The 22,195-nt window shown below is 27.8% G+C and overlaps 6 protein-coding genes across 8 annotated transcripts; 3 read left to right on the top strand and 3 right to left on the bottom strand.

Moving 5' to 3' along the window:
- Nucleotides 1–61: 61 nt before the first annotated feature.
- On the bottom strand, nucleotides 62–2,439 carry LOC122504970 (mesencephalic astrocyte-derived neurotrophic factor homolog). Its single transcript, XM_043616361.1, has 5 exons — nucleotides 2,257–2,439; nucleotides 1,818–1,900; nucleotides 1,610–1,734; nucleotides 1,007–1,148; nucleotides 62–829 (listed from the first exon to the last, which is right to left on the bottom strand). The coding sequence occupies exons 2-5, from the start codon at nucleotides 1,894–1,896 to the stop codon at nucleotides 654–656; spliced, it is 522 nt and encodes a 173-aa protein (XP_043472296.1). The 5' UTR covers nucleotides 1,897–1,900; nucleotides 2,257–2,439; the 3' UTR covers nucleotides 62–653.
- A 318-nt stretch (nucleotides 2,440–2,757) lies between these two features.
- Nucleotides 2,758–4,701, top strand: LOC122504968 (lethal(2)neighbour of Tid protein). Its single transcript, XM_043616359.1, has one exon. The coding sequence runs from the start codon at nucleotides 2,879–2,881 to the stop codon at nucleotides 4,187–4,189; it is 1,311 nt and encodes a 436-aa protein (XP_043472294.1). The 5' UTR covers nucleotides 2,758–2,878; the 3' UTR covers nucleotides 4,190–4,701.
- A 164-nt stretch (nucleotides 4,702–4,865) lies between these two features.
- On the top strand, nucleotides 4,866–7,278 carry LOC122504969 (zinc finger protein 277). Its single transcript, XM_043616360.1, has 7 exons — nucleotides 4,866–5,030; nucleotides 5,304–5,496; nucleotides 5,598–5,775; nucleotides 5,986–6,188; nucleotides 6,360–6,522; nucleotides 6,606–6,958; nucleotides 7,103–7,278. Exons 1-7 carry the CDS (start codon nucleotides 5,018–5,020, stop codon nucleotides 7,197–7,199), a joined length of 1,200 nt encoding a protein of 399 aa, XP_043472295.1. The 5' UTR covers nucleotides 4,866–5,017; the 3' UTR covers nucleotides 7,200–7,278.
- A 226-nt stretch (nucleotides 7,279–7,504) lies between these two features.
- LOC122504965 (DNA repair endonuclease XPF) lies at nucleotides 7,505–13,593 on the bottom strand. Its single transcript, XM_043616350.1, has 20 exons — nucleotides 13,544–13,593; nucleotides 13,126–13,256; nucleotides 12,940–13,056; nucleotides 12,617–12,746; nucleotides 12,255–12,331; nucleotides 12,015–12,194; nucleotides 11,743–11,923; nucleotides 11,532–11,684; nucleotides 11,219–11,332; nucleotides 10,952–11,100; nucleotides 10,373–10,527; nucleotides 10,016–10,265; nucleotides 9,640–9,844; nucleotides 9,364–9,531; nucleotides 9,149–9,286; nucleotides 8,824–9,042; nucleotides 8,512–8,685; nucleotides 8,299–8,439; nucleotides 7,984–8,181; nucleotides 7,505–7,831 (listed from the first exon to the last, which is right to left on the bottom strand). The coding sequence occupies exons 1-20, from the start codon at nucleotides 13,580–13,582 to the stop codon at nucleotides 7,673–7,675; spliced, it is 3,078 nt and encodes a 1,025-aa protein (XP_043472285.1). The 5' UTR covers nucleotides 13,583–13,593; the 3' UTR covers nucleotides 7,505–7,672.
- Nucleotides 13,594–13,801: 208 nt separating this feature from the next.
- LOC122504879 (rab-like protein 3) lies at nucleotides 13,802–15,681 on the bottom strand. 3 transcript variants are annotated; one of them, XM_043616201.1, is made up of 5 exons: nucleotides 15,351–15,681; nucleotides 14,878–15,087; nucleotides 14,665–14,798; nucleotides 14,341–14,454; nucleotides 13,802–14,201 (listed from the first exon to the last, which is right to left on the bottom strand). In XM_043616201.1, the coding sequence occupies exons 1-5, from the start codon at nucleotides 15,394–15,396 to the stop codon at nucleotides 14,022–14,024; spliced, it is 684 nt and encodes a 227-aa protein (XP_043472136.1). In that variant the 5' UTR covers nucleotides 15,397–15,681; the 3' UTR covers nucleotides 13,802–14,021. The 3 variants fall into 3 exon arrangements, with proteins under 3 accessions (XP_043472136.1, XP_043472137.1, XP_043472135.1); XM_043616202.1 differs by having other exon boundaries at nucleotides 14,650–14,798; nucleotides 14,878–15,043; nucleotides 15,351–15,679; XM_043616200.1 differs by having other exon boundaries at nucleotides 14,650–14,798; nucleotides 15,351–15,675.
- A 598-nt stretch (nucleotides 15,682–16,279) lies between these two features.
- LOC122504878 (akirin-2) lies at nucleotides 16,280–21,887 on the top strand. Its single transcript, XM_043616199.1, has 5 exons — nucleotides 16,280–16,834; nucleotides 18,878–19,077; nucleotides 19,248–19,410; nucleotides 19,544–19,601; nucleotides 19,990–21,887. The coding sequence occupies exons 1-4, from the start codon at nucleotides 16,657–16,659 to the stop codon at nucleotides 19,552–19,554; spliced, it is 552 nt and encodes a 183-aa protein (XP_043472134.1). The 5' UTR covers nucleotides 16,280–16,656; the 3' UTR covers nucleotides 19,555–19,601; nucleotides 19,990–21,887.
- The last annotated feature ends 308 nt before the right edge of the window (nucleotides 21,888–22,195 follow it).

Below are 22,195 nucleotides of genomic sequence, written 5' to 3'. Positions count from 1 at the left end.
TTTCATTTTTTAAATTGAATACGAAAATATGATAAAAAATTACAATTTCCCTTTTTGAAAAATGAATTTTTTATTCCTTTAATGAAAAAAATGAATTTTTATTTAATTGGAAAACTTTTATAGGAAATTGTTCACATTTTGCTAAAGAAAAATATGGAAATGAATAATTCAAAATATTTTTCTTCCGCAATAAAGTCGATTAAGTGTAAAACAAACAAACAAACAAATCATAAACAGTAAATTAACAAAATAAAGAGGAAAATGTACTCAGTCCAAAATTGAAAACGTTATGTACAAAATTGAGAAAAAATTTCAATTAATAATTGAAATAATCAATTATTAATTGTCCACGTTGAATTAATCAATTATTCACTAATAAATCACTGAAAAATCATCAATTATCAATCAATAATTAATTATTATCATTAAGAATGTTTTAATAATTTATTAATGAAATTAATAATTTATTAATCTCGAAACATTAATTAATTAGTTAATTGTTTGAAATTGATAATAATTATTTGCACACAAGTTCTTTTCAATTTCATATCTCGATTCGCGAGATCAGAAATTATTTTAATGAACTTGGAGTGATTTCTTTTTTTAAACATATACTTTTGCTTTTCCGTCTAAAACAGTTTTTAATATTCTGTTCAAAGTTCAGTTTTCTGTTGAGTCGAATACTGCGGTTTGAGTTCTTCGATTCGATGAATGTAATCGGATTTCTCGAGGCATCCGTCGCACGTCTCGTCCCAATCGTTTAGAATCTTCTTCAAATCGCGTACCTTCAATTTCTTCAAGTCCACAGTGTTCAAGTCAATTTGCTTCTCTGCAAATGACATAGAAAATTAAATTCACATACAACTGGAAAATTATTAATTATCAGGTTGAATATAAACATTATTCTGTTTTTCTTGAATATTTTCAGGTTTATAAATATAAAAAATTATTTTAAAAACCAATTAAATTGAAATGTTTTGAAAAATTGGAATTGAAATTTTCTTACCAAATCTCAAGTCGCAAATTTGTGAATCTTTCTTTTTCAACTTTTCACAAATTTTGTCTGCTGGCATAGACCATGAAATTGGTTTACTCAATTCGCCCAAAATTCCTGTAGCCGATTCTTCCAAGCCGCCGAGGTAATAACACTAAAAAAATTTATTTTCGATTATTTTCTTTTCAATATTATTAACATGTAATTCAATTCATTTATATTTTTCTTTATTATTTTTTTACAGTGTGTCTACTATTTTCGTTCAACAAAATTCCTGGTTTTTTCCCGGCTTTGTCTTCATTTTTCTCGGTTTTTTTCTTATCAAATTGAAAATGTAATTAATTCAATTTTTTAAAATATGTATTGACACTAATTGAATTTCAGCAAAGAATTTTACTATTTATACCTAAAAGTAATTGAATTCTTCCAAAGAATGTTATTATTTATGAAAATAATTAAATGTTTGCGTAGAATTTTTTTTTAATTTGCTGAAAAAATTCCCGGTTTGGCATAAAATTCCTGGCTTATTCCCGGTCTAATAAAATTCTCAATTATTTCTCGAATTTCCCGGTTAGTAGACACCCTATTTTTAGTTTCGTAATTTTTTGAACTTACAAATCGATGTTCCTTAGATTTCGATGTTTTGCAGTATTTTTTGAATTTTTCCTCAATTGTTTTCGGCGCTTTCTTATCCTCATCGTTTAAAGTTGCAACAAATTTATTTACAGTCGCCACACAAACTACAAAGAAAGGAAAAGTTTTTATTTAAGAGTAGACTTTGAATTTTTACAATAAATGAATAGAAAGAATTGCTTCAATTTACCTTCACATTCTCCTTCTTTTAAAGCCGAAATCGTCTCAAATGCAGCAAAAACTGCAACTGCCAGTAAAAGATACTTCATTTTTCTAGATTTGAAAAAAAGTAACATTAATAACAATTTTTCTAGTAAAACAAAAATTTTCGCTTTCGATTCTCTCTTTTTTTGTATTGTTTTCCTCTTATTTTATAGTTAAAAAAGTAAATTGAAAATTCCCGCAAATTTTGAGGTTATTTCCCGAAAAGTTAAAATAAACGATTAAAAAAAACCATCGAAATAAAACACAAACTCAAAATAATAAAAATTAAAAAATACTTTAAGGGAGCTCAACGAGAATAATTATATATTTTCAATTTGTTTACGTATACAAAATAAAAAAGATAACATAGAGAATGTAAAGAAAAGAATATTTATATATTTCTTTAATAATATAATCGCACTTACCTTTTGTGAATGATTTAAATTAATTATATTACTACAACTAATTTATTACTTTTATTTAAAGAAACAATAATGTATTATTCAATTCACAACGTTATTCACATTAAGTTTCACACTCTGTTTTTGATGGGTGTTTCACAAAAATTACTGACTTTATACACGTTGCCTGTCAAAATCCCGGAATCCCAGCTGGCGACATTTCATTGGTCAATTCCATTCGCTTGAACGCGTCTCAAAATGCAATGACATTTCACTCATTGATTGGCTCATCTCCCACTTTTCAAAACCACGGAGCGGGAGAATTCGGGGAAATTCTTATACGCAACCCAACCCTGGAGTAGTTCTTTTTCTTTGCCTCGCATGAAAAAGAAAATGACAGAAGCTGTCTGCGTCCTTTTCTTTTCAATGCCGTGTTCCTTGATTTGTGGACTCAACCTTAACTTTGGTCTCAAAATTGATCTATTGTGGACTCAGCCTAAACTCTAAAGGTGCTTCCACAATTGCTGTCAGTAAAAGAATAACCCCCGGACAGTTCGCATAATTATTTTCTCGGTGATCGGTGTCAATGTCAATAATTGAAGTAAATGCCCAAAATACTTTTGTGAAAAGGTGAAAAATACCAAAAATGCCACCGCGAAGGGAAAATCGTTCCAACCTCAAAACATCAAAAAATAATCCGAAATTCTTCAGTTATGTGAGAAAACTAACGAAATGGAGTGAAATAAAAACACTGGCAACCGATCCACGACAGCTATACCTGCCGGCAATATTATTTCTCATTGTCGAGATATTCCTCAATATTTTCATAATTGAACGAGTGAAATATACGGAAATCGACTGGCGTGCATATATGCAGGAGGTGGAGGGTTTTTTGAATGGAACGCGGGACTATTCAATGCTTAAAGGGGACACTGGACCGCTCGTCTACCCAGCTGGATTTGTCTACATCTTCTCCGCACTCTACTACATAACCTCAAATGGAACTAACGTGAAACTCGCTCAATATTTATTCGCCGCACTCTACTTAATTCAATTGGCCCTCGTCTTTCGAATTTACGCGAGGACAAAGAAAATTCCCCCCTACGCATTGCTTTTGATATGTTGCACCTCGTACAGAATACACTCGATATTTGTCCTCCGTTTGTTTAATGATCCGATTGCAGTGATTCTCTTGTTCGCGAGTCTCAATGCATTTATGGATGAGAAATGGTTGTTCGGGAGTGTGCTCTACAGTCTCGCTGTTTCGGTGAAAATGAACATTCTGTTATTTTCTCCGGCACTTTTGATTGCTTATTTAGTTAATTTGGGGCCACTGCGAACAATTTTGCATTTAACTGTTTGTGCAGTGATACAAGTGTTATTGGCTCTGCCATTTTTGTTGCAAAACCCCCTTGCTTATTTAATCGGTGCATTTGATTTCGCGAGGGTTTTCCAATTTCAGTGGACGGTTAATTGGCGCTTCTTACCGGAGGAATTTTTCCTCGATAAATACTTTCATTTCACATTGTTGATAATGCATATTTTAACTTTAATCGTCTTTGCACCGTCGTGGATCGTTTATTTAAAATCTTACGCGAAATTGAAAAAAATTGACTATGACGTCAATTCACAATTGAGTAAAACGGAAAAATTTGATACACAAAGTTTGGGACAATTATTTGTTTTGCCATTTTTTACGGCTAATTTTATTGGTATTGCATTTAGCCGCTCGTTGCATTATCAATTTTATGTTTGGTATTATCATACATTACCTTACTTAATTTGGTGCACAAATTTCTCAAGTGTTACGAAGTTTGCAATTCTCGGTGTTATCGAATTATGTTGGAATACATATCCAAGTACAGTTTCCAGTAGTTTGGCATTACACTTCTGTCATATTTTAATGCTATTTCAATTATTTTTCAACTCTAATAATAATAAGAAAAAACAAGTGTGAGTCAATGAAACCGGGTGCAACATAACCTTAAAATTGCGTTTTCACTGTTTTTCACGTAATATTTTTTATTTTAACTGATACTGGATTTTGTTGGAATTTTATTTGTTTGTTTCGAATGTTTTTTAACACAGTAGACGATTTTTCAAGAAATACTTATTCGACTTTATAACTTAAAAACAATTGTATAAGACAAATATGCAAAGAATGCAAAGTATTAAAAATTAAACTTGAAGTAAGTCACAAGTTGAAGTTGGCTTTAGAGCGAATAGTTCAGGTGTGCCAAACATGTTAAAATGTCAAAAGGCGGGTAATTTAAATACAAGTGTTAATAATTTTGAAAAAAGTTGAAAGAAAAAATATTAAAAATATTTCCTGATACTGTTACTTATGTAAATAGTGAATAAATTTCAGAATTATATATTTAAACTAAGACTGTTACGAAGATTTTTATCTTTTGATAAAAGACTTGGAATGTTTTATTATTGATGCATAATAAAAATATTTTGACTGAATATTGTTCATATTTTATTAATTATTATTTAATTACTTTAATACTGTTCTGTAAATTAAAAAATCGCTTTTTTCATTGAAAATTTTTAATTTTTTTAACATTAATATACCTAGTTAATATAACTTTGTATTAAATTTTCATTTCGTATTTTCAGTTTGGTAGCGCAGAATTTGTCGTCTGCTATTTTTGACAAGTATAGATATAATTTTTTGTTATTGTTGTGTTATTTATAAAAATGCGATTATAAATTATGTTATTTGTTTAAATTGTACAAATTTGTATCAAATAACGATACTATATTTTTGGAATATTGGAAAATGACAGAAAATGGTAAAAGAAAAATTGTTTTTTATTTTGAAAAATCCCCTTTATTTGGTTTTTGTGTAAATCACGAATTTCTAACCATTTTTTAAATTTAATATTGAACTATGTCAAAATTATAATGTGACTTTGAAATTAATTTGAATTTAAATTCAAGAAAAGAGAGAAAAATGTTAAATTAACAAATTAATTTTTCATAACCTCAAAATTTGATTTTGTTTTTTTTGTGTATATGTAAATTATATAATTAGTTTATTAATTATTTCTTATATGTAATTTCAGTAAATACAGAAAATAAGAAAACTAAGTTAAAATCACAATTTGTTGAGTTGGACGATAACCCGAAAGATACAAGATGTTTATTGTGCGAAAATATTTTTATTTTACCTACAAATGAAAAAGATTTTCTCACTCATATTTTTACTGAACATCGATTAGTAATTGGCGATGTAAATAAAATTGCCAGCCTCAAAAGGTAATTAAAATATTAAATTTACATTTTTAGAATAAACGAAACAAGTATTTTTCTATTTTTTTCCAAAACGCTTATATATAAAAATTGTATTTTCTTTTCAGTTATGTCAACTATTGGCGAGTGAAATTTCGCGATGAACCATTAACGAAATTTTGTACAACATTTTTAGGCGACTGTACGCCAGATGGAAAAGCGAGTAAAAATGAAAATTATTTTTTACTCTCGGATTGTATTGCTGAGGATAAAACGCTTCGTAGTGAATTGAGACGAGAAAAATTGGTACACGTTGATTTTTATTTATGTATTTATTTATATTTCCATGTTTTTTTATATTAAACTTTTTTGTTCTTTCCAATTTCCCTTTCTTTCTTTCTTTTAATTTCTTTTATTCTGTTTGTAATTTTTTGTTTATTTTTCCTTATAAGTATTTTAAATTTGTATTATTACGTTAATAAGTATGTATAATTAATCAGTTAATTATAATTAAAGGAATGGATTCTTGAGGAGCAATTACGAGAGAGAAGTGATAAAAGTTTCCAAAGAGGTTGCATGTTTTGTCGCACTGAATTTTCCGAATCTCGTATATTATATGTTAAACATTTATCCGAAAAGCACAATATTCAACTTGGAAAAACAGAAAATTTAGTGCTAATCGATCAACTTTTAGATCAAATTGAAAATAAAATCGAAAGGTAGTTTTCCTTCCGTTTTTCTTTTTATTTCTGAATATTGTTTTAAATGGAAAAAATCTATAATATTTCTTAATTTATTCTTTTTAATTTTTTTGTTTAAACGTTTTTCTTTAATTTCTAATGTAGAGAAGCTGATATGAAAAAATTTTAATTTAATATTTCTTTTCTCAGTTTAATTTGCATTTATTGTGAAAAAGAATTCAAGGATCGTGCCGTTCTGAAGGAACATATGAGGAAAAAATTACACAAACGAATAAATCCCAATAATAAATCGTACGATAAATTTTACATTAATAATTACTTGGAGCCAAATTGCACTTGGAGAGAAAAACAGGTGAGTTTATTATTTTCTTTCTTAAAATTTGTAATAGGTACAAAAAATAAAAAGTAAGAGAAATGAAGAAAATAAAAAATTAGTCGCAGATTGAAGAAACGGAAGACCCGAGCGGATTTAGTAGTGACAATGAGGAGGAAAATTGGTCCGATTGGAATAGCGAGAATGTCGATGTTAATTGTTTATTTTGCCAAACAATTAAAAATGACTTTAACGATATTTTACATCACATGAAGGAAGATCACGGCTTTGATTTTGATTTAATAACGCGCAATTATAATTTCTATCAAAGAGTGAAAATTGTCAATTACGCACGCAAACAGATGCACGTGAAAAGATGTATTTTTTGCGATGGCCATTTTGAACAACTCACTGAGCACATAACACGGGAAAATCATTATAAATTGCCCGCAAAAGAGATTTGGGATCAACCCGAGTAAGTTTTTCCTTTTAATTTGTAATTCTTTATAAAATTAATTTAGATTTAAAATAAAGTAATTCATGTTTTTAAAAAGCTTAATTAAACATAGTTTTCTGAACAAAACAATGATTCTAATATTTATTTATTTTGTGATTTCAGATTTTATTTTCCAATGTACGAGAACGATTCGTTTTTGTACAATTTGGATTCGAATTGCAATGAAGATGAGGATTCGTCTTCGGAAATTTGTCAATAGTTACGAAAAAGATTTTTAATTTATAAATAAATAATATCTCTACTGAAGAATACAAATATAAATAATATCTTAAAATTTTCGATAATCGTTTTTATTTTCGAAAAATGTTTTTTTTTAATTTACGTTTAATTACATTAGTTTTTATTAAAATGTACAGACAAAAAAGAATAGGAGAAAAATAATTTTTGTGTAACAAGAAAATGTTAGAATCATCAATTTTTACATATTTGTGTAAAAAAATGATTTTTAAACTAATATTTTAGATAAATTTTGGATTTTTTCGGAAATAATGAAAAATCTCTTCCTATTTTACAAACAAATACTTTATTTAATCGACTAATTACTAGTTTTCTTTCTTTTTTATAAACAATAAATTATCAGTATTCTACTTTTTACATAATTGACAAAAAAGAACATTTTACTAAAATACGAGATCGAATTTGTACAGAATCTTTTTATTTCTTAATTCCTTTCTACTTACTTTTGAAGAACAATCCTCGATTTTTGACTTTTGAAAATTTTTTAAGACCCGAACTCGTTGACGGTTGTGCTTCGGATTTAAATTTTTCGTGCAGTGCTCGGTAAAGTAATTGCGCATCATTTTTATTTCCCACCAATTCGACCAATTCGTCCTAATAAAACAAGAAAAATAGTGATACATAAAAAAATAAATAATTAAGAATAATAACTATACAAATATAAGTAACCGCAAAACTATTTGAATAAATAGAATTTAATTTAATGAATTTTTAATTAATAAAAAACAGAAAATAGTATTTTTTACCAAATTTAGTTGAATGAGGTGATCGAGAGAATGTCCTTTATTTAAAATGAGGCGTAAATTTTTTGTATTAACACCCGGTAGTTTAGCGACAAAATCTTGAATGTTGCAATTATATTTTTCAGCCGTAATTCTTTCGTCTCCCTCAGAATCAATTCCAACTTGTGCCGCTCTCACAGCATCCGGCTCTTCTTTTCCTTTCTAGAAAAAAGTGACAGAAAATAAAAATCTAGTTGAATTTCTTTTTATTCCTTTCGTTAATTTGCCTTAATTATTACATATTACTTTTAGGGGGAGAGATTCTAATGAAATGAATACCTTGAGTTCCTCGAAAAGTTGAGCAGTTGCATTAGGACTCGGGGACCAAACCAATTTTAATCGGGGAAAATGAATCGTCAACAATTGTAATTTGGCGGTAATTTCCGAGCTCTTCATATCTTTACTGACATAATAATTTCCCTGTGAAATGAAACGTAATAATTTAAATACAAAATTTAATTCTTTACTTTTCTTCTTTATCTATTTACTTACCTGAAAGCAAAATGGTTTATTTTCATCGAATTCGATTAGAAGCATAGGTTTTGCGTAATATCGCGTCATTGAAATTGCCTGATTATACAATCTCCCCGAATTTAAGGATCCAATTAAATCCGAAATACTTTTTCGTTCCACACAAATTTCCGGTGTTAAAATATAATCTCCGACCTGTAAAATTTTAATTTTTACCCCTTTTCGTTTATTAATTGAAAAAGAATTCTTTTATGGATAATTTATTGAAATAAGTATTTGTACTGATAAAAAGTAAATAATAATGAAAAGAATACATTTTCAAGTAATACTCACAACAATCGTGACTGGTTCAATTTCAATTCCTCGTTTGTGTAAAATTGCCGGCAATTCACTTCGAAATTCTCTCATGTCAACGATAATTTTCGGAACTATTTGTGAATTTTCGTCTTCGATTCCTCCCTGCCTTGTATTCAATGTTTCGTCCGACGATGTTGACGGAAACGCCGAACAATCCTCGGATTTTCCGTCCTGCTCCACTGGCACAACCATCGTCTTTAGAAGGAAAATTAAAATTCATCAATTTTTCCAACACCAAGAGAAAAAAGTAATCTTTTTTGTAAACATACTGCAATTATTTAAATAAAACTATATTTCTTACCGTTTTAGATTTGATTAATTTTTCAAAAGCGTCCTTCTCTCTTCTCAATGACGTGAGATACGCTTGTTCTTCAACTGATCCGCCGTAAATCAAGAAATAAACCACCAAATGCAGTGAAACATTTCTATTTTGATAAATCTGTTGAACGAGGAAAGAAAAATTAGTTTTAAATAAATTCTTTTCTTGTTTCAAGTTTTCCTTTTACTTGTTTTTACCTCCAATTGACGAACAGTGGAAATATCAGCTGTGTACAAAACCACAAAACTCGGGGCAATTTCGTTTAAAATTTTTTGCAAAGCCATTGAATCACCACCTTTTTTCAGAGACTGAACGACGACAATCGGAGCTTCCGTCGTAATTGTCGTCAAATCCATTTCTGCGATCTTGTAAAGCAATAATAATTAAAAATAAAAAGGAAACAATTTTTCTTTTTCTATTTTTTTATAAGGAAAAAATTCGAAAAAAATAGGTATTGAAATCAAAGTTTTTACCTGAGAACAATGTTCAAATTGTGATTGATAAAGTAATTTCTCCGAATTCATTTCATCGGTAATTTTTTGCGACAATGTTAAAACGTAACTTTCCAATTGTTCTTCAATTTCATCATCGTCATCATTATTATCTTCATCATTATCGTTCTTCATTTCTTCGGGGTTTTCCGACATTTTCTCCGTTCTTTTTTTCTTCACTATCGATCTAGAGAAAGAAAAATTTAAGAAAAATAAATTCTTTCCTTCTTTTTCTACTTTTATTCTTTACATTTCAAAAAATAAATATTTTTCTTAATTTGTTTATTTATTTCTTTAATTTTTCAATTAAAATTTAAAACTTAACAATTACTCTAATAATAAAATAAATTTTACATACCCAGTTTCAGTTTTTTTCGATGATGAATTCTTTTTTGATTTCAATTTTCTCTTCGCTAAATTACCTAAATAGTCTTCGCCACCTTGAGTCAAGAAATTTTTCACCTGCTTACACATTGTGAAATCTTGGGTTAAAATTAAAATTTTCGGCGGCGGATCATCGCTTTTTCTACTCTTCGCATCATTCCGATGAATTTCCGTGACAATTTCCGATAAGGCCTCCCACTTTGGATTTAATTCCGGCTTCAATTCTGTTTGAAAAAGAAGATGACAATTTATTATTGTAACTAGTGGAAGGAAAATGTGAATATTTGCTTAAAGACAATGAATTTCTTTAGAAATAATGAATTATAATTACCATTTTTGTCGTTGTAAACGCGAGCTTTTGCAGCTTTAAACATACTTTCGACAATATCCAAAACCATCCATCCACTGCTTTTAATCGCGTAATCCATTGTCCGTAAATTGTTGAGCATCGCGTAAAATGAGACAGCATCCTCGTGCGTCAAACACCTGTGCATAGTAATAACAAAATAAATCATTTCTTATTTATATAATAATTCATTTCTAATTTTTCTTTTTTATCAAGAGCAGGGCTCGAACCAGTTCAAGTATTTCTTTTGGAAAATTTTATTAAAAAAATAATACCTAGATATTAAAAATCATTGAATTGAGGAAAATTTTTGAAAATAATTGAATTTCGAAGAAGAATTTAATTATTTCTAAAGATAATTGAAATTTTGAACATAATTGGATTTCTGCAAAGAACTTTATTACTTTTGAAAATAATCGAATTTCTGCAATGATTTGTAATTTCTCTAAAAGTCACCAAATTATATCGTACAATTTACGAACTTTTCGTCCTTTTTAAAAAAAAACTGACCTTCACGGACTTGAAGCGAATTTACGGACCTAGTTAGTTTTCATCATCACTTACATGAGCAATGACCGCAGAGTTTTCAAATCGGCAATTAGAATTTTCGTCTTCTGACTCAATTGATGCCAAATTGGATCCAATTGTTGTTGCAAGAATTTGTGAAATTTCTTCGCCACTGCATTTTCCACTGTCAATTCATCTAGTTCTAACTAGAATAAACAGGAAGTTGACAAACTTGTTACTTATTTTATTTTAGAAAAAAATCTTTTTCTCCTTATTATTAACGTCCATTTTTTTGGAAACAATAATAAAATCAATAAAACTTACAAATTTATTATTTCTCTTCAGTTCCTTGACAATGTAGTTCATAATATCGAGTAGAGCAGTTTGAATGCTCAACATTTTTGGTGTGAGTGAAACGTGTAATTCCACGACTTCCGGCTGAAAAGATTAAATAAAATTGCATTGACAAACAAAATTGTTTTCAGATTTATTATTTCATTCTATAAATATTAATTATAGGGAGATTCTGTCCATAACATCCGTAGATGATTATTTTTTCCTTTTTTGTATCAACTCGATAAATAAATGGATTAATTTAATTCTATGGGTGAAAGAAAAATTAAATAATTTTAATTACCTCGCGTTTCGATAGACATTTTTTCACCGTGGAATGAAACCGAGGCCAAAGATACAATTTTGTAACAAATAATGTCCTCATTACACGTTCAACTTGAGAAAATCCAACGGTGAACGATAAGGCAGAACTGGTGAATGCTTTAATGAATCCAGTCTGAAATTATATCTCATTAATTATTCTAGATTTATAAGCAGAAATTTAAAATGAATACCTTGTTAACTTGACGATAGAGACGAAGAGCGAATGCCTCTTGATACGAATTTATAATATTGTGCGCGCGATACACTAAAATCCCCGACACCAAATGCAATGGAACTCGTTTCTTTAACAAATCCACAACTAAGATTCGTCCTGATATAAACAAAACGCCACCCTCGAGATAAATTCTTTCTCTGTTTGGAAAAAAATTAATTACTGTAAATTAGAATATTTCTTTCCTTCTAATAATTGGAACAGGTGAGTAGACTTTTGTTTAAAACGAACCTCTCCTCTGAAAGGCACTGTGACGTTATTACTTTTGGCATTTGTTGAACATTAAAACTCAGCAGTTTCTCGAGGAAATAATTCTCCTCCTGGTCCGTTGTGCCAAGGACTAAAACCAAAAAATTCGGATCGGAGTAGGCGCGAACTATATTCGCAAAAACCGTGTCCAAAGAGAGTCCCCTGAAAAGAGAAGATTTGCGTTTAGAAAAAGGTTTCAATTTTATTTTTCGTTTTCCTTACTTGGCAACAACGACGAGTCCATCCTCGTGAAGTGTTTCGAGGAACATTTCCGTTTCGTATTCCAACATTTTTCTTTTCTTTATTCAATTCAATTCTATTCTATTATCCTGAAATGTTCTCCTTGGATTTTAATGTCAAAACAGTAGTTGAAGAAGAACGTCGATTAGCGACCATAACAATGTGACGATCAGCGAAGAAGATTCTTTCTACAGAAGAAAAGCAATTAACATTAAAAAAAAAATTTTTCGACAACTATTATAATTTACATTTTCTTTCCTATAAAGAAAATATTTATATTTAAATATAAAAACACTGCAATACATAATTTATAAAATTACTTTTGAGAGACGTTTTTTGCGGACAATTTCCGTTGGACTCTGTTCGTCAAAATTTTCCCCTTCGGATAGTAAAATTTGAAAAACAGAAAGCGTGAAACGACTGCTCTCGTGTGATGGATGTCCGTAAACTCCAATGCTAACAGGTCTCTTGAAACTGAAAATTATTAAATTTCTCTCACTTATTTAACTCTATATACGATTTATTCTAAAATTTAAAAAAATTATTTTCAATTTAAAAAAATATTTTTATTTAAATATAAATGAATAAGTTTTCAAATTATTTGCTATAGAAATATGTTTTTAATAAAAACATATTTCTTATATCAAAAAATAATATAAAAATTTACCTTTGTGGAATATAAATAATATCTTCGCCACAAGTTGTCGATTGTAAACAATAATTACTCGGATCGTAAGTAGGTTTCGCTGTTATTTGCGAAACATAAATATCTGAGTCTCCAGATCTGAAAAGAAACAACATTTGAAAATTATAAAAAATTTTAAAAGATATTTTCAATTTCTTTTTTACTCACTCGGAAATCAAATGTATTTTTACAATTCCTTCATACATTAAACTGTAATATTTATAAGAATCACCGGCAACATTATCTTGCACCGAATGAAGAAGATCCTCTTCAAGTGCAACTACATTCGACACAACTATCTATTCACAAAAATAAAAACAACAAACAAATTAATATCTATATATATAAATGCACAACAAGTTGTTACAATAATAGTAAAAAAATATTATTCATATTTTTTGAGGTTATAGTTTTCAAAATAAAACAAAAGGCAAAAATTAAATTTATTTCGAATTTTTTCTTAAAGCCCTAAAAGCCAAATAACTAAAAATAAAATGAAAATGATAATATTTAGAAGAAAATTATTGTTTCTCTTTTACATTTATATCATTTTGTTAATTATTTTTAATGTACGGAGAAAACTTACAATTACATTTATTAAAATCGCGATGAGCAAATCCTTCATATTTTCGATTCTAACATAACCTCACTTTTTTTAAAATATATATTTTCAGAAAAAATCACATTCAAAAATAGAAAAAATTCTTTTTTCAAAAAGAGAAAATGTTTTTTTTAAAGAAACATAAGTAATTTAAAAATTTTTTAAATTTTATTTTATTTTGAATTTTTTTTGTGTATGTGAACAGGAAATAAGGTGGGAAAATTTAAATAATTTAAAACAAAATTTATTTTTCAATAAAAAAGATAATATTTTAATAATTATATACCTACTATTTACAAAAGAAGTTGAAGAAGAGAGAATTATCGAAATTGAAATACCACATAAAGTGAGAGAGAAAAAAGGGTTAATTTTACTAATATTTCTTTTTTAATAGTTTAAGAAAATTATGAGAAATGAAAAGTGCATAAAAAATAAAAAATTGGAAACCATTTCTCTCTCACTCTCAATCGTCATGATACATTTTTGGATTGTATGATGATGTAAATGCATTTATTCGTCTTTTGTCGGGACTTATTCCTTCTCTCACTGAATAATATCGTCTCTCGATAACTTTATCGAAAAATCTACTCAATTTCACTGAAGAACCTGAACCAGCAGCTAATGAACGAATTTGCAAACAGTCCTACGAAAAAAAAATTATTTTTAAATTTTCTAAATATTTTCTATTTCTTTTTAAAAGAAAAGAAGAATTTTCTTAATTAAATTAAAAATAAATATAATAAAAATTGATTTTGTATTGTAATGTTTTTATTTTTTCTTACTAAATATATTTCATCCGCTCCACATTCTTCAGCAATTGTTGAAGATCTTCTGTAAACGGTCGATCTTACTTGCGCCATTAAATCCGATTTTGTACCCACGACTAGAATTGGAATCTGAAAATTATTTTTTTTTGTTTTTATTTGCCAAAAGTAGTGCAATTATAAAATATGAGAAATTTTAACTTTTGACAATAAAAATTAAAATTCAACTACGATAAACTTAAACAAACTGAGAGATAAAAATAAATAACTGAAAATAAAAAAAAAAGTAAAATAAAATAACTGAAAATGTTATTTTCAGTTTCATACTTGAGTTGAACCCACAAACTGTTCAGGATCGAAATCGTCAAACGACTTTGATTTCAATGAATTGCCATCTCTATTTAAAACTTCCTGTAACCATTTTCGTAAATTCTGTTGTGATTTACGATTCGACATGTCGTGAACTAAAATTATTCCTGAAAATAGAAAAAGAAAAAATTATTTGTAATTCTCAAGAAGAAAATTAATTTTGGATGTAATTTTTTTTAATTTTACCGTTGGTATTGTTGTAAAAAACAGAACGTGTATTTTGATGACTCTGACTGCCACCAATGTCCCATAATTCGATAAAATATCGTCTCTGATTTGCTGTCCCTTCTTTATATTCGTGTAATTTTACTTCCACCGAACAGCCAATTGTCCATGATGGATTATTCATTGGCTGTTGGTGACAAATTAAATGCGTTAACGATGTTTTTCCAACACCTATAACAATTTTTAGCACAAAAATTTGTATTTGTATTAAACGTATTAAAAATATCAGAAACACTTGAAAAGTTAAATTACATGAAAAACTTATGATGACGTGGTTAACACAATCTCAAAAATAACGAAAAATATATTTTTACATTTTTTGTTATTTGTTGAAGAAGGAGGGCAATGTTTTTCTTTGAAATTTTCACAATTTTCAAGGAAAATCATTGACTTTTTATTGAGAAACAAAAATTGAAAGTAAAATTTTTACATACCGGAATCGCCAAGAACGAGAATTTTCACTTTATCGATGGCAGCCATTAAATGAAAACTTTAATACACATAAAAACAGAACTAAACTACAACTAAATTGTATAATAAAAACTATTGATAAACTACATTCAGAAAAAACGGAATAAACTATAGAAAAGAAGGCATTTTGACAATAACTTTGTTTTTCTTACTGGGAAACGTAACCTCAAAAAAAATTGACACCTGCGCACGCACGCGCATTAAAAAGAATTATTTTTTATTTTCTCCAGGCGACTAGGTTTATAGAAAATTATTTGGTATTATACATTTGTAATTATTTTTCATAGTCAATTTATTTAAATTTAAAAATCAGAAGTAATAATATTAAATAAATGTTTTGGATATTTGTTAAAAAGAGATAAACGGTTGTCTACCAGGGTTGAGTAGTTCTTTGCTAGAAAAATTGAAACCTTTCTGGCTTTCTGCTTTCTCTTTTCGATTGGAAATGCTTGTTGGAAAACTAGATGGAGAATGTAGAAAATTTCAAAACAAGAATTTATCAAATTAATGAAAAGCACATTTTAAATATTTAGTTTCTTTTATTTCAATATTATTGTTTAAGTTTAGAAAAAAATTCGCTTACAATTGCTACAGTTGGCAATAAATGCGCGCGCATATTCTAACACTATTGCAAAAGGACCTTTAAGATAAATAAATATGAAAAGAAACCTAGGTTTACGCTTTAAAATAATATTTTTAGCATTTTTAGCAAATCTTGAAGCTATTATTTTCGTAAATATTTCCATCATGTTGTAGAAAGTAATTCTTTGCGAAAGATTAAAAAAAAGAGTGAATTATAAATGCACCTGCCGAACCCTGAAATAGAGAGTGAACAAGAAACAAGTGACCACACCCTGGAAGCTAAAAAGAAAAGATGGTTGCCCATTCGTGCTCGTTCGTCATTTGTACACAGTCGTTCTTTCGCTAACGGGCAGTGAAGTTCGGCCATCTTGCTTTTTCCTCGTCACTGTTTGTTTTGGTGCATCCTTGTCCCGTATTTCAATAAAATCGAGAGGAAAAAAATAGGCAAACTCTTAAAAGCACATCGAAATATACTAAATTCGTGAATATTACTGAAAATATAGAGGGAAGGAGGAATTGCCTTATTATCGGTGATTTTCTTTTTTTCTGAAATAAATTCGTCTCGTGTCATCTGGTCGTCGTCGTTGTCTTCGTGTTTAAATAAGTGTATATATAAGAATATTGGTTTTCTTGTGTTGGTAATCTGTGTGTTTTAAAGAAGAGAAAAAAAAGAAGAAGGAAAGAAAAATGGCCTGCGCCACCCTAAAGAGATCTCTGGAATTTGATCCTGTTCATAGCCACGGACGACCAAACAAGCGACGAAGATGCGTTCCAATGTGCGTCTCACCTGGCAGTTCATCGCCAAATGTTACAAAAACACAAAGTCCATCGCCATTCGGCGAAATATCGCAGAAATTGACGCCTGGTAATTATTCAATACGGCCATTTTTCTCTTTTATTTCGTGTATTATTCGAGTCTTTTCATATCTATATATATATATATATAGATATAGATGTATGACAAGAGTTTTCTTTTATTTGTCTGCTTTTTCTCCGAGTTTAATTCTTTTAGCTCGAAGAGCATTGGGACTAGGGGCTTGGCCCACTTGGGCGATTTAAAACCCGTATTTAGTGTCCCCTTTTTTAGTGAAAAGGAGAATGAGTTGTTGGAGTGGGGAAGAGAGAGAGAGAGAGAGAGAATACGAGAGTCGATCCCTAAGGGTTTTGGGGCGAGGGATTGGGGAGGGGAGGCACACACGTAAATCATATGGTAATGCCCTAACGGACTCCGATCCCGACCAGATTATATTACGGGCACGCAATCCAAGTCCACTATTATTTCCAAACTCCGTTTTTTCTTTTTTCTTTTTCTCTTTATTTGTTTATTCATCTACCAGCACTTGTGAAATTTATTTCTCCTTTTTTCTTTTATTATTAATGCAAAAGAGGGATAATTTTCGTTTTTAATTTAAAAAAAATAAATAAAGGTAAAGAAATTTATTAACATTCTAATTCAAATAAATTAAATTTTTATTGTAAATTATAGAAACTTTCTTATAATTTTTAAAAAATGGAAAAACTTGGGGAATTCTTATTTTCTTTCTTGCATTATATTAATTCAAATATTAAGGAAAAAAATAAATTTTTTTCTTTTCACTTTTGTCAAAAAATCTAGATTTCAATTATTTCTTTAACTAATTCTTTTCTTCTTTACATAAAATTAAACGGGAAAAAAAGAATAATAAAATACAAATTTGTTATAAAATTGATGAAAATTATTTAAAATTTTTAAATTGATTTGCAAATTAATAAAAATTGTTAATTGTTAAGAAGCATTCGATTAAGAAATTGCAGGGCTCGAACTAGGTTCGTAAATCCCGTAAAAGTCCGTAACTTTGCTTCAAGTCCGTAAAAGTCCGTTTTTTTTTTAAAAAGGATTAAATTTTCATAGAAATTCAATTATTTTCATAAATAACAAAACTCATTGCAGAATTTCAATTATTTTGCACCCTATTTTTAATACAATTTTAATCGAATTCCTCAAAAAAATTTTATTAAAATTCGTCAAAAGAATTCAGTTATTTTCAAAAGTAATAAAATTCAATTATATTCAAAAAATTTTATAAAATTCCCCAAAAGAATTCAATTATTTAAAAACAATTTTGACAAAGTTCTACACGAATATTCAATTATTTTTTAAAATAATGAAAATTTCACAGGAAAATTCAATAATGAAAAATAGAATTTGCATAAATTTTTTCGAAAAAAGTCCATTTTAAGCAAATTTCTTGGGAAATGTAATTATTCTGAAAAATTTTATTAAAAATTGACGAAAGAATACAATTATTTTAAAAATTTTGGATAAAATTATGTAGGTATAAGAATTCAATTGTAAGAAACATTCGATTATTCAATACATTATTTATTTTTGTATTTAAATAATTGAATTCTAGTAAAATTTTTTAATAAAAATTAATTTAGAAATTAATTTCAGTTAAAATTTTGGATAAATAGCGTGAATTTTTAAATTAATTTTTTTTATATTATTTAAAGTTTTTTATTTTCTAATATTTATTTAATTGAAGAACTTTTTCGAAAATTATTAAAAATAATCGATTTAAAGAAGAATTTTAGTTAAAAATTATTGTAAATGATTTTATCACTCGGTCATCTTTAATTATTATAAAACATGAAGATATTTCTTCATGTTTTATAGTTATAAAAAATTTAATTTATGGTTTTAATAAATAAAATGTAATTGGTCCGTAAAGTCCATATTTTCAAATACTTGAAATGGTTTGAGCCCTGAGAATATTAAAATACAAATTTGTTATGAAATTGGTGAAAATTGTTTGAAAACTTTCAAGTGATTTGCAAATAAAAAAAAATGGTTAATTGTTAAGAAGCAATTAAGAAACTGACTATTTTTGTTTTTTAAAATTAAAAGAAAAATTGAAATTTTGTTTAGAAAAAATGGCAGCAAACATCAGAGAGGAAATCCGCCGATTGCACCGACGCAAACAATTGTATTTCAATCCTCAAAGCAACAATGGCGATTTCTCAGATATGGAGGGTTCATCAAATCCTTCCAGTCCATCTGGTTGCGGTTCAAACGCCTACAGTAATAGCACATCATGCAAAGAGAAACCTCTCTTCACATTCAAACAGGCAAGTAGACATTTCTTTCTTTTTTTCCATTCCTCAATTATTTTTATTATCATTACTAAAAAAATCGTTCTATTTTTGGATAGTGTTTCTTTCGTAAAATAAAGAACATTAATTCTTCAATTTATTAATTATTATTCCCGAGTAATTAATTAACTAATTTTGACCCTCAGGTTGGCATGATTTGCGAGCGGATGCTGAAGGATCAAGAAGTACAAATTCGAGAGGAATATGACCAGATCTTGACAATGAAATTATCCGAGCAATACGAATCATTTGTTAAATTTACATACGATCAAATTCAGAAAAGATTCGAATCTGCAGCTGCTCCCAGTTGTGAGTTCAGTTTACTTCTTACTTATTATTATTATTTTTTTTATTTAAGATTTATTTCACATTTTCGACAAGAATTTTTTTAAATTCAAATGAAAAAATAGACAATTTTTAAAGTTTTTTATCTTTTTTCTAGATCTATCCTAAGTTGGATTCTTACTGTTAAGGATACGTTTCTGTGAAAAAAATATTAGGTGAGTAGTTGTTTTATTTTTCAAAATATAAAAACAGGAAAAAATTGAATATTCGTGAAATTTTTATAATATTGAAATAAATGGAGAATTTTTTATTTATGGAATATATACTTTTATTCAGCAAGTTTATAAGAGTTTTACTCAATGCGAATTTTGCTGTTACATTGAAAATGCAGCTTAATCAATTTTTCTTTATTTTTTCACTTTCAATTTCTATTTCTTCTTAAATAGAATAATTTATTTTATAAATGTTTTTAGCTTTATTAAATTTTTACTTTCAATTAGAGCTTTAATTTAAATTTTTCCTATTTTAAATTTTGCTAGAAAAAAAGAATTGAAAAAATAAACCAAGAAAATTGTTTTCAATTTAGTGGAAAATTCTTTTCAGATTTGTACTGCTGCGTGAGATAAATTTTACTCGAACACGAACATCGAGTTGGATGCTGATTTCTCTGCAACAACTCGGGGGTGAAAAGGGAATAAATTATTTTTTCCTTTCATTTTTCAAGAGCTAAAAATCGAGATAAACAATTAAAAAAAGAACATTTTTTTCTAAAGCAAGAATGTTTAGTGCACTAAGTTTAAGTAGAATATTTGCGAATAAACAGCGATCACTTGATAATGATGGAAAAAAACAACAAAAAAAAAAAAAAAAAAATGTCCACAATGTATACTAGTGAAACTAACGATATTTGTACCGTCTGGTGTTTGTTATAAAACAAAGATAAAAAAATAACAAAAAAAAATTTAAAAAAAGTGCGCTGATATCAGGGAACTTTTAAATCGCACAAATATCGAAAGTCAACTCACTTTTTATACTCAAATTTGATAAAAAGTCTAGAGAAAAATAACGAAAATTAACTTATCTTCAAAAATCGAATAACCAAAATTTATGAAAAAAAATTTTGTCCTGATTTTTACGAATTTTTTCAGCAAAAGATATTTTTTTAATCGAATAAAATACTGTAGCCATTTTTGATATTTGAAGATAAAATTAAAGTGAAAATTTCGAGCTTATTTTGCTTAATTAATAAAAGCGTCATGCGTCATTTTTTTATTATTAAAAAATTTATTATTATCATTAATAAACTAATTTAAAAAAAAGAAAAAATATCAATCTTTGTTTTTCTTTTTTTTAAGTGATTAAAATTTCTATTTATGAAAATAGAAACTAGTAAAATGAACGGCACTCAAAAAAACGGCTTTTTTCTATTTATTTTTCTATAGAATTAGTTTTAGGTAAAGATTTAGGATAATCGTTTTTTCTTTACTTTGTTTTGCTTTCTCTTTCGTATTAGAAGAATTTTTTCACAACTGATTTGTGTATGGAAAAATTAGAAAATTGTACTTTCGAAAAAATGAAAGAAACAAATTTGGATCGGTGACTATTTTTATGATTTAAGAGAGGAAAAGAGAAATTTTTGTTTGCACGCGAAATATGTTTTTTTGAATAATGGTCGTTCCCTGATAGCATCGTCTTGAAAAAAGGACACGAGGAAAAAAAAGACGAATATCCGTAATTTTACTGTGCCTATTAATTAGACTAAACGCTTGGTCATTGTTATCAAATTTACATTAAAAAGAAAAATTTTTGTTTGCTTCGACACTTTTCTTTAAGTTTTCAAAATATTAAGAAACCCCGATTTTTTTTAGTAATATAATGTACATTTTTTTCGTAATACTAGATGATAATAATTTTTAGGCTAATACGTTAGATTAACAGATTGTCAACAAATTACAAGTTACTTTTTATTTTTCTGAAAACAAAAAACTATTTTCTTCATTCTCTACTAAAAATTAAATTCTCATCACGATTTTCCCTTTTTTTAAGACAAACAGTTCTTTAATTTGAAATTTTTTTATTTTTCCATTCGAAAAAAATCTTGATAAGAATATTAATTTTTTCGGGGAGGATTTTTTTGAATTTGGTAAAAATAAAAATGGTGCCAGAATTTATTTTTATGGGTTTTTATCGAAGAAGCAACGAGTCGAGCCCAAAGAAAGGAAGTAAATGGATTAAACTTGATTGTGGCATGTGTAAAGATTAAGTTAATTAATATTGAAAATTAGTTTATAAAGAGTAAACAAAAAAAAAAAAAAAAAAACAATACAAAAGCCACATAACGTTCGAGATGCGAATATTTTACCATTTAAGAAGAGAGGCCATGGTGAGTGAACCACCTTGGGAGGAATTCCTTGTGCAAAGGAATTTAGTTTCATTGTTAAAATACCTCTATTATGTAAACACACTTATTATTGAAATAAATATAAACTTTAAGACTGAAATTACTGTCTTTGTGTCATGTTGTGAAATCATCTTTTCGTGGGTGGGTTTAGTTTCAAGTACCAACCCTGCATGAAAACTTTTTTATTTCAAGATTTAATTTAAGAAAAACAATAAATTATTTCCATTAGAAATAACAGACAATAATTTGTGAAGAAAGAAGAAAGAAGAAAGAGACACTTTTCCATTTCCTCTTCCGGAAGTTTAGACATATAGAAAAACATAATAATAATAATCGCTTGGAATTATTAAAAATCCTATTATGTAAAAGCCAAAAAGAAAAATACATGTCTGAAATAATATTATTATA

This window comes from Leptopilina heterotoma, unplaced genomic scaffold, assembly GCF_015476425.1.
Source record: "Leptopilina heterotoma isolate Lh14 unplaced genomic scaffold, ASM1547642v1 Lhet_325, whole genome shotgun sequence".
Taxonomy (NCBI): Eukaryota; Metazoa; Arthropoda; class Insecta; order Hymenoptera; family Figitidae; genus Leptopilina; species Leptopilina heterotoma.
This window is presented reverse-complemented; position numbering and strand designations above follow the sequence as displayed.

Coding starts and splice junctions, on each gene's coding strand:
- LOC122504970 (XM_043616361.1), bottom strand. CDS start 1,896: ATGAAGTATCTTTTACTGGCAGTTGCAGTTTTTGCTGCATTTGAGACG. Junction 1,149..1,609: donor AATCTAAGGAACATCGATTT/GTAAGTTCAAAA, acceptor AAATTTTTTTAG/TGTTATTACCTCGGCGGCTT. Junction 830..1,006: donor AATTTGCGACTTGAGATTTG/GTAAGAAAATTT, acceptor TGTCATTTGCAG/AGAAGCAAATTGACTTGAAC.
- LOC122504878 (XM_043616199.1), top strand. CDS start 16,657: ATGGCCTGCGCCACCCTAAAGAGATCTCTGGAATTTGATCCTGTTCAT. Junction 16,835..18,877: donor ATCGCAGAAATTGACGCCTG/GTAATTATTCAA, acceptor AATTTTGTTTAG/AAAAAATGGCAGCAAACATC. Junction 19,078..19,247: donor CTCTCTTCACATTCAAACAG/GCAAGTAGACAT, acceptor TTTGACCCTCAG/GTTGGCATGATTTGCGAGCG.
- LOC122504969 (XM_043616360.1), top strand. Junction 5,776..5,985: donor AATTGAGACGAGAAAAATTG/GTACACGTTGAT, acceptor TTATAATTAAAG/GAATGGATTCTTGAGGAGCA. Junction 6,959..7,102: donor GAGATTTGGGATCAACCCGA/GTAAGTTTTTCC, acceptor TTGTGATTTCAG/ATTTTATTTTCCAATGTACG.
- LOC122504965 (XM_043616350.1), bottom strand. CDS start 13,582: ATGAAGGATTTGCTCATCGCGATTTTAATAAATGTAATT. Junction 9,845..10,015: donor TCGAAAAAAACTGAAACTGG/GTATGTAAAATT, acceptor TTCTTTCTCTAG/ATCGATAGTGAAGAAAAAAA. Junction 9,287..9,363: donor CCACTGTTCGTCAATTGGAG/GTAAAAACAAGT, acceptor CTCGTTCAACAG/ATTTATCAAAATAGAAATGT.
- LOC122504968 (XM_043616359.1), top strand. CDS start 2,879: ATGCCACCGCGAAGGGAAAATCGTTCCAACCTCAAAACATCAAAAAAT.
- LOC122504879 (XM_043616200.1), bottom strand. CDS start 15,396: ATGGCTGCCATCGATAAAGTGAAAATTCTCGTTCTTGGCGATTCCG. Junction 15,088..15,350: donor TCTCGTTCTTGGCGATTCCG/GTATGTAAAAAT, acceptor AAATTGTTATAG/GTGTTGGAAAAACATCGTTA. Junction 14,455..14,649: donor AGTTTGTGGGTTCAACTCAA/GTATGAAACTGA, acceptor AATAATTTTCAG/ATTCCAATTCTAGTCGTGGG.